The 10,064-nt window shown below is 33.2% G+C and overlaps 1 protein-coding gene across 3 annotated transcripts; it reads left to right on the plus strand.

The window, feature by feature from the left end:
* Nucleotides 1-239: 239 nt before the first annotated feature.
* LOC143544316 (uncharacterized) lies at nucleotides 240-6,512 on the plus strand. 3 transcript variants are annotated; one of them, XM_077036440.1, is made up of 15 exons: nucleotides 240-396; nucleotides 1,160-1,376; nucleotides 1,736-1,815; nucleotides 2,322-2,360; nucleotides 2,722-2,740; nucleotides 2,997-3,050; nucleotides 3,287-3,414; nucleotides 4,268-4,336; nucleotides 4,425-4,510; nucleotides 4,595-4,704; nucleotides 4,801-4,851; nucleotides 5,033-5,091; nucleotides 5,195-5,239; nucleotides 5,331-5,405; nucleotides 6,142-6,512. In XM_077036440.1, exons 1-15 carry the CDS (start codon nucleotides 271-273, stop codon nucleotides 6,259-6,261), a joined length of 1,278 nt encoding a protein of 425 aa, XP_076892555.1. In that variant the 5' UTR covers nucleotides 240-270; the 3' UTR covers nucleotides 6,262-6,512. The 3 variants fall into 3 exon arrangements, with proteins under 3 accessions (XP_076892555.1, XP_076892558.1, XP_076892562.1); XM_077036447.1 differs by lacking the exon at nucleotides 240-396 and adding an exon at nucleotides 679-765; XM_077036443.1 differs by lacking the exon at nucleotides 2,997-3,050.
* Nucleotides 6,513-10,064: the final 3,552 nt, after the last annotated feature.

A 10,064-nucleotide genomic window follows, 5' to 3' on the forward strand; every position in this document is an offset into this window, starting at 1 on the left:
TAAATCTTTGTGAACCGTTCGTAAACACATTATTTCCTAACATACAAACATGAAGAAGACCTTTTTCGTGTTTGTTTGGTTCGTTTGCAGCCCTGTTGCTAGATAGTAGATATATACCATGAAAAAAATGAAAGACGGTGCTATTTGTACATTCTTTAGAAGCTGAGAGTGTGGTATAAAAGGAACAAATTTCAGCATTAAACTTAAACAAACCCTTGTTGTTGAAAACTAAAATTGAAGCAGAAATGAAATAATGCGTAGGGATTGAAGATGAGTTACTGCTGTCACTTGTCGAGTCATCTTCTTAGTAACATTTGTAGAACAAGCCGTAGCACCTTCTTCACGCCCGCAACACGTCTTCATCTCCTATATCCTTCTCGCACACCATTCGCCAAGGTATTCTTAATAATTCAACACTTCATTTTCTCTACATAATAATAATAATATGATGTTATCTTTTATAGTCACAGCAGTCAATTAAGGGCTCTACTGAAACGACAAGTCAGTTTATGTTCTCGTTCATTTATATATGATGTTCGTTGACGTATTAATTATATATTATCTAGATGAGGCAGCAATCTACTTATGTTCCTTTAATTTTTGTTTAGTTATGTTCAATGAACTGTTCGTTTAGATTTTAAACAAGAGAACACGAACATGAGCACAAATATTTTTTTGATTAAGTGTATGTTCATTTAAAGTTAAACAAATGAATACGAACATGCCCTTGTTCGTGTTCGTTTACGGGCCTATCGAGCTCGACTGGTGAGTTGTTTTTTCAAGCTTAGGCTTGGCTCGAAAAAGCTTGGCTCTATAACTAAACAAACTTTATTTGAGGCTAGGTCTCGAAAAAGCTTGGCTCGTTTTGAGTTTTTCTTATAGATTCAAGCTCGCGAACGATTAGGTTTGGGGTATTCTGGAGGTCATAGATGATTAGATAAACCATAGTGTTATATATATTTGGCCCACTTGCTTTCAGTTTTGAAATTAACATTTTTTTATATATTTGGTCCAATTGCATAACATCAGGCTGAATCTGTGTGGTGAAAGTTGAACACCATGTTTGTTGATTTTTTACTGGTTTTAAGATTTTTGGTCATTGAAGTTTTCTTGATTGTGGCTTTTTTTTATAAATGATAAATGTTAATCTGATATCTAGGGTTACCACAAATTGTCAAGTGCTTTGAAGTCAGAAGTATCTGGAACTGCTTCTGCTTTACCCGTTAAAGATTTGGGAACTGTTGATGGAGAAGCAGCGCCACATGAAAGTACCTCACAGAAAACAGATAGTTTAGTAAATACTGATAATTCAAATGGTCGAGTGATGCTTATTGATGGCACTTCTATCATCTACAGATCTTATTACAAACTTCTTGGTAAGTGTTTGTAATTTTTAATTCTTTTGGTTAGCATGATTTCCATAATTTGACCAGCTATCACAAGTTAATGACATTTGTTAGATGCTAATATGGTTGATGTGTGCATCACTCAGTCAAGTAGTTAAGTGGACTAATGTAATAATCACTCCATGAGTAGTCACATCTCTTATTAAAATTTAATATAACCAAAGTACCAAACACAAGGTTATTTTCTTTTGAGTTATACATTAAGGTGAATCTGAATTGAAGCTCTTTTGCTATAGAATTCAATGTATGTTTGATTTTCTATCATTTTTAGTATGCTGAATAAACTCTTATTGGGCCTTCTAATTTTTTTCTTTGGTTTTTGTGAGTAGCTAAATTACATCATGGGCATCTGGCTAATGCAGATGGCAATGGAGACTGGGTGTTGACTATATCTACAGCCTTATCACTCGTAAGTCATGCTCTTATTTTTGTAAAAGGTGATTTTTTTATTTATTATTATTATTATTATTTTTTTTGGAGGGGGGGGGGGGTGGGGGGTAGAGACGTTACATGGCAATCTAATTGTTCAAGATTTTCAGTTAACATGTTTTGATTCTTGTCCTTTAAGTTTTTTAAAATTTATAATTGTATCTTACATGTCAGTCAAGAATTCTCTTAACAAATCACAAAATTATCTCTGAATTCTTATGTTGACTAGAATTAACTTTGAATATCCATTTTTTGTATGCCATAAGGCATAAAATTGCAACATAATTTCCTCATTGTTCTGCATTGTTTATTATAAAACTCATCAGAAATGACAATAATGGTACACATCAACTGTATAATGACTTAATTGGCAAGATAGTTATATCAACCAATGAGAAACATTTGAGAGTATAGATTATGATATTGTCTCATCACTAAAAAAAAGATGAAACTGACACATACTCGTTTTGATGTTTCTCTTGGCAGATAATTGATGTTTTGGAATTTACTCCATCACATGTGGCGGTACATGTCTTCTCCTTTAGATGTTTCTTTTATTCCAATGAAGAGAGACAATTATGCATCCTCAATCTCTTCTTTACTTTTGATTATTAATTAACAATGTTTGATTGAAGTTTACTGCATCAGCAAAATTTTCAAGACATTTGGAATGATAGGATTTTTTTGGACCTTTCCCATATTCCTTTCGTAGTTGTTTAACTTTATCCTGCAAGTAGGACTTTTGAAAGTGTTTATGCTATGAAATTAGATTTTTTATTATATACTCTCAAATTACATCAAATGCATCTCAAGTCAAACTCAGTTTTAATTGTTATCCGATTTATGTGGTTCCGAGGCTCACACATAATTTCATTTTCACATGCAGGTGGTTTTTGATCATGATGGTGAGGCTTAAACCTTGAGAAGTCTATTTTGCTATTAAATGCCTCAATTTGTTAGTGCAAGCATTTTAGTTCTTTTAGGATGATTATCTATCATCTTTCTTATGATAATTTTTGTTACTTCATTTGTACCTGTTAATTTAACATGCTTGATAGATGATCATAGAAACCACTTGAACTTGAAGCTGATTCACTTTATTACTAATAATGTTTGCTAATTAGCATAGATCTAGGCCATTTTAATAACTTATGTTTACAGGATTTTGCTTTGGTAAAATGCCTCAGTCGTCCACACAAAAATTTATGGCGAAAGGTATGCTTTTCTCTTATTTTTTTATCTTATAATCCTATCTTAAAATGTCAAAATTATGTACTCTTGAAACTGGAACTAAAAATAGCAATTTGATTCTGGACTTATATGCTCTATGATATACTGAGAACTAATAACCTTAGGGGTCAGTTTATTTGCATTCATATGATGATGAGAAAAACTGATAACATTGTTTTTGATGTGAGGCTAATGTTGGTTGAATACGTGATTCCTTTTAGGTCAAACTTTTCGGCACACTCTTTACCCGTCATATAAGGGCAACCGTCCACCTACTCCTGATACAATAGTGCAGGGCCTTCAATACCTGAAAGCATCAATTAAAGCCATGTCGATCAAAGTCATTGAGGTAAGATGGGTAGGTCAGGTCACTGGTTTAAACGGGCCTATGTTGAAATATATCATTTTCACAATTTCACTACATATCGGACTCTCAGTATGGGTGTAAACGAGCCAAACTGTTCGTGAGATACTCGAGATCGGATCGCTAGAAGCTACAATTGAGCCGAGCTTAAACGAGCTCGAGCCTAAAACTTGGTTTGTTTAATAAAAGAGCCGGAGCTTCACTTATTAAGCGAGCCTTACTGAGCCCGGTTTATATATATTTGTTATTTAATGTCTTAAATATTTATAAACATAAAATTTATAATTTATATGCATAGAAATGAATATAAATGTATATAAGTTTATTCATTAAATAATTACTCAATAACTAAATGAGCCGAGTCGAGCTCGAGATTTAGAAATAGAGCTTGAAACAAGCCAAGCTCGGGCTTTAGAAATAGAGCTCGAAACGAGCCGATCTCAAGCTTTCGTAAGTTAAAACTAATCAAGCTCGAGCTTAAATGAGCTTGGGCTCTGCTCAGCTTGTTTACACCCCTACGGGTTGGGTTGAGCTACAAATACTTTATTTCATTTTTTTAATTACTAATGCATTAGTTTTTCTTACAAAAACAATATTATTACTGAAACTATCTGAGTTTTTTAATAAAACAATCTAAGAAGTGGTATGCGTTAAAATTGAGTTTGGCCAATGATATTATTTGACGTCCCTCTTTTTCACTAATATTTTATTCGACCTATTTGAGATAAAAAAAAAGATAATTCAGGTTGATCTGTTTAAATGTGTCTAAAAAACAGTTTATTTGAAATCTATGAACTATGATTTCTTGTATTGATGATGTGTACATTTATCAAGGTAGGTCCCTGGTGTTGAAGCTGATGATGTTATTGGGACCTTGGCTCTACGCAGTGTTGATGCTGGCTTTAAGGTCAATTCATTAAATGAAATTATTTTCAAAATCTAGCATGAATTATGAAACACTTGTAAATACATTATATAAGTTTCATTTGTTGCAGGTCAGAGTTGTCTCGCCCGACAAAGACTTTTTCCAGATATTATCTCCTTCATTACGTCTTCTTCGAATTGCACCTCGTGGTTTTGAGTTAGTATTAATGAATTATTTAATTTTTTTTGTCAAGTAACTATTACAATATAGACACACTCATGTCTTATATTTTCTTGTCAGAATGACTTCGTTTGGAATAGAGGATTTTGCTAAAAAGTATGGAACGCTACAACCTTTTCAGTTTGTGGATGTACAGTCACTTGTCGGTGACAGATCCGACAACATACCAGGTTGTTTTTGTTATGTATTATGAGAATGAGTATTAATTTGGTTTATATTATATCTATCATGAAGATCTTATGTGTTGAATGCTGTTTTCAAATCAAGGGTTGATGGAATTGGGGATGTACATGCTGTGCAGCTAATATCAAGATTTGGTACATAAGCATTTTTCTTGTTCCTTATATATTCATATTTCTTTCACTGTGATTGTGTTCTTTTACCATCGTGTGCTTATCAGTCTAGTTAATTGAAATGAGTATATTGAATGTATTTTATTTCTATTTGGGGTGTGACAGATGATATTTCTAACTTATTGCTTGTTTACATGATTTAAAGGTACATTGGAGAATTTGTTGGAAAATATTGATCAAGTTGACGAAGAACGAATCAAAAAGGTTAGATTGCTTATTTTACTGCTTCTCTTAAATTTTATATTGGAAACTAACTACTTTCACAAATCAGTTATTCTCAAACTAGTTGGATGATTTTTGCATGTAGGCTTTGATAGCAAATAAGGAGCAGGCCTTATTGAGCAAAGAACTGGTAAGCTGCTTGCATCATAACTTACCAACTGTCGGTAACCATGTGCACGTGTGTGGAAAATAATATGTGACGTGTTATTATTTTATGGCAGGCCCTTTTACGTTCTGATCTTCCACACTACATGGTCCCGTTTTCCACCAGTGATCTCGTATTTAGAAAGCCAGAGGTTGGTGCACTATCTACTGTATCCTTGAGGATTTACTTAATGTTACAAAATGGGCGGGGCGGGTTGGGTCACCAAACGGGTATTTTTGAGGGTTGTCTTATCTGACCCATTTAACAAGACACGAAAACAATCAGTTTTTTGTTGTCATATCTAAGTATCTAACCCGTCTAATAAATGGGTTGTCTTTAGGTTGATCTGTGTAACCCCTTTAACTAAACGCGTTGACCTGGCAATTTGACCCATTTAACCAATATATTACAACCTATCACTTATGACCCGTTTAACATGTTTACAACATGATTACAGCCCATCAACCTGTCAACACATTAATTTAACACGTTTACAACTTGGATACAACTCGCCAACCCGTATGGAACTCGTCAGTCGTTTAGATAAATGGGTTAAATGTGTCTTACATGATTTAAATGTATCCGGGGTAGATGCTTTTGACACAAATAAATATGTTTCATGTTAGGGTTCATCAATTCAACCTGCCAACAACCCATTTAACCAACTGAATACAACATATTTTTTTAGGATTTATGTATTAAAAGTGCACTTGGGCGAATATGGACCTGTTTTTGGTGTAAAAAAGTTTTTTTATTTTACTTGTTTGACCCGTTAGCGATTGAACATAACCCACATCAATCATTAAATGAGTAAATTGGTCAAAATTGTTACATCTGCTTTGAGCATTTCGTATTCCACTGGTTTGATGAAATCTGTATTGATACAGGATAATGGGGAGAAATTTACAAATCTCTTGACAGCGATTGGTGCTTATGCAGAAGGTTTTTCACTTGATTCGGTTATTAGAAGGGCGTTCTATATGTGGAAGAAGCTCGAGAAGACTTGAGCTTGAATATATGATTTGTTTTGGCAAATTAACCGGTTTTAATGTGGTGGCCAAAGTTCCAAAAATGAGATCACCATTCTGGGCTAAATCTGGTCTAGTCAAAAGCTGTGTTAGGCTCTGATAAGAGTTGTAAATCAGTTCACCATGAGAACAATTGGGCATGTGGCACTATGTTTAGTTGCAGAAAACTGTGGTTTTGTTGAAACTTTTTATGGAAACTTAAAATTCAGAAAACTTGTTCAAATGCAGAACCTATTTTTTACTTTGTACTTACAGTCACACTAAATCAGCCATTTTCAGCCAAAAATTTGAGCCCGGCCCCCCTTCGTTTGTGAAATTTTGTATACATTTTGAGTCTCTCTTGGTTTCTTAATCCAAGCTTCGCCACTGACTGAAGCACTTCTCACCTCTACAGCGGCCTAGAGTATCTCTTCTCTATAGATGGTTGGTGTTCCTGACATTACTATAAGCCTCTCTTTTCTACCTGCTATAACTAGAGGGTCCAAATCATAAATTTCTTTTCTCAGAAAATCTAAGACTTTATACATAAAACTATAACAAACGCTTGACCCTTTTGACCCTATCTAGTTCCACCCTTATGTACAATGCTCAATGTATGTAAAGGTGTTATACTGTTTCAAATGAGTGGGGTTCGTAAGAAGTTCCATTTGTCTCACTTAAGAAAGTGAGTTGATAATTCGACACATCTCTCATTTTATAAATTGTGCTCCTATTTATATGTTAATAAATAGAATTTCAATGACAGAATTTAAATTTACAGAGGAAGACTTATGAAATCCAAAATTCACATGTGAAATTATGCAGTGATATTATTTAATTAAACTGGATTGAAGTTAAGAAAAAATTAATTAAATTACAAAGTTTTATTGGTGTTTTAAGTGTTTTCGGTTAAATGACTAATAAGTAGAAGCTAGAGGTTGTAAATGTATCTTCTAACTAAATTAACATTCTGGATTCTGGAATGAGTGTGTGAAAAATGAGAACATGAATATTGATCCACTTTTACCAAGAGTGGGGTATTAATTAAAAGAATTTGTGGTTATTTGTATAAGCTAGGGACATGGTGATTTATACTTAAATTCTATGATCTTGCTTACCAAATTGACCAACCACGGGTTGAAAGGTTTATGATAGTTCCATCAACGAGGTTTAATTAAAAGAATGACTCTAGTCATGTTGAATTATGGTTGCACTAGGCAGCTGAAGTGAAAAAAGCTACTCCATTATGTAACTATATGACCTTGAAGTAGAACATTTTATCCATAGTATAATATAACCTGCTGATTCAACATGACCCCACACGAAGCTCTACAGGTTAACGGGTTCTAGTTATAAATGGATCTACATGCTAATCGCGTGGCTAGAAACGTTTCTAATTGGGTTCAACCCCTTTATGAACTAATCGTGTTAAATCGGTGTAGAATAAAAGTAAGCATCAAAGCGTATAAAAAAATAATATTTTCATATGAAAATTAAACAAAAGAAATATAGAGTGCTTCCCCATATGCGAGCGACTAAACTGCTTTCAACCCATTTGAGAAAAACAAAAATACTTATAAGATTTTCGACCCATTTAACCCTTTCATAAACTTCTTTTAGTTACAAAACTGTCACTACATATTTACAATTCTGTCGCTACAGAAATTACCAAACTGTCATCAACAGCTATTTACTAAAATGCCATCAGAAGCTATTTACAAGAATACCATTAGTATCACATACTTTAGTGAATGTGATACAGTTGGTAACTTTAATTTATAGACATGCTTACATATAGTTTTGTTGGAATCTTATTATTTTGCTAATACAGTGTGTCATTTTATAAGTTACTTTTATACTTATAATATGTATGGATGGATTATCATGTGATAAAGGGTTTTCAGGCTGGTGTGATTTAAACCTTGAAAATTGCCGGACGTAACACTAAATTACCCCTCAATATCTTTTGGTCATAAAATTCTTTAATCAAAGTAAAAAAAAAAAAAACCTACACGATTCTATCAAGACTTTAGATGTTTCTTTTTTCTTTTTGTACTTATAAGAAATTACTTGATGGTAAGATAACTTGGTTAGATTAGATGCTACATATTATTCAAATTAATACTTGATACGTACTAAATCTAGCTTCTACAAATATCTAACTATTGATATAATTGTCTACCAAAAAATCTTAAGTGTTGTCGTTTTGATGATCCGAAAATCTCAATACTGGTTATATCACTTAATCGTTCACATCTCCTCTATACTCTCCCAACCAAACCCTATATCAAATCGTAAACCCTAATCGATCCATACGTACAACGAATCAAGGCTTTAGAAGGAGCCTTTTTTTAATAATCGACATCAATTTAGATATGTTAACGTATTTCTCTGTTGCTGATATTCTGTTTTGCTTCTGTGGCCATTTTCTGAAATTTCAGTTACTTATTTTTTTATTTTGGATTTTTGGGTGAAAATTTTATCTTTACAATTTTTTTCAATCATCACACTGTTTTATTGCTGTTTTGTGATGTTTGAGAGGAAAAAAATGAACCTTTTTGAGGGTTTTTAGTTGTAGAACAAATTAGATGATGATGTGTTTTGTATCTGAGTTTCTTAAATCGGGTATTTGAGGGTGAAGATGAGGAACATATGGTTAACCTAAAATTGCAGTATGAGTAACAGTAATAGGATAATAGAAGTAGGGGATTTGATGATAATAATAACATTAGTGGTATTAATAATAATGGTAATAGTAATAGAAACAAAAGCAATAACAAGTCTCCGATGCTTAAATCAGGTTGCTCGAAATCCGTTTGTTCAAACGGGTCGATCATGAATTTGATTGCATGCTATTTTGACTATAACTATAGCCTCTAATTACACTTTTCTTTGTCTACGTGGCGTGTCGAGAGGCGATTTTATTCCAATAAATGATATTACTTTTTTGTTTGTAAATTGTAGTGGCTTGATTTCTATTGCTTATTAATTATAAATATTTTCGCATTTTTTTGCTATTATGTGGCTTTTCATTGGGTTTAGGTTATGAGTTGTTGATTGCGCAAAGTGTGCGGTGGGCTTTTTATAAATGACTGACCCTGCATGTATTTCGCCATAATTATCAAATGGTTAATTATGCAACATTAAGATTATTATTAGTTTCACTGTTGTAGAGTGCATCATATATGTGTTTGTTTGGGATACGATTTGATGGATTGAGAAGGTGAAAGTGGAATAAAGTTAGGCCAGGAGTCTGTGTATTTTGATTCACATGGAAGTTGATACTTTTTGTTCTATTGATGTATGCACTGTTTGTGTTCGTCTAATGACTCATTATTGACTCATATATGACACATGATATTAATATAGCAATCTGCTATTCAAATGTTGCATCAAGGCGTTCAGCTGGCATATTTGCTACTGTAATTGGTGGTGGCTTTGCTAGCATATCTGCTGCTCATGCACTTCAGGATGCTTTATTTCAGGTACTCCACACTCTAAAAGAGCATTTTGTTCAGTGATATGATAGTTATTTTGTAGTGTCATAATTATAAAAATAACCATCTATTTATTTGATGTCATGCCTTTTCAGGTTACTGTACTCGAATCGTGTAACCGAATTGGTGGTCGAATTCGCATTGATTTTTCATTTGGTTTCTGTGGATTGAGGTGCATCATAGTGAGGAAAGGCTTCATGAAGTCCAATATTAGAACTATGCATAACACCATATTTAGAAATATTTGATAGTTTAACATGAATGTTAAATTTTGCAAGTTGCACGAGGTGTGTGAAGAAAATCTTT

The sequence above is a fragment of the Bidens hawaiensis genome, unplaced genomic scaffold (assembly GCF_021521415.1).
Source record: "Bidens hawaiensis isolate Kalapana, Puna unplaced genomic scaffold, B.hawaiensis_p1.1 tig00000888_1, whole genome shotgun sequence".
NCBI classification, from domain to species: Eukaryota; Viridiplantae; Streptophyta; class Magnoliopsida; order Asterales; family Asteraceae; genus Bidens; species Bidens hawaiensis.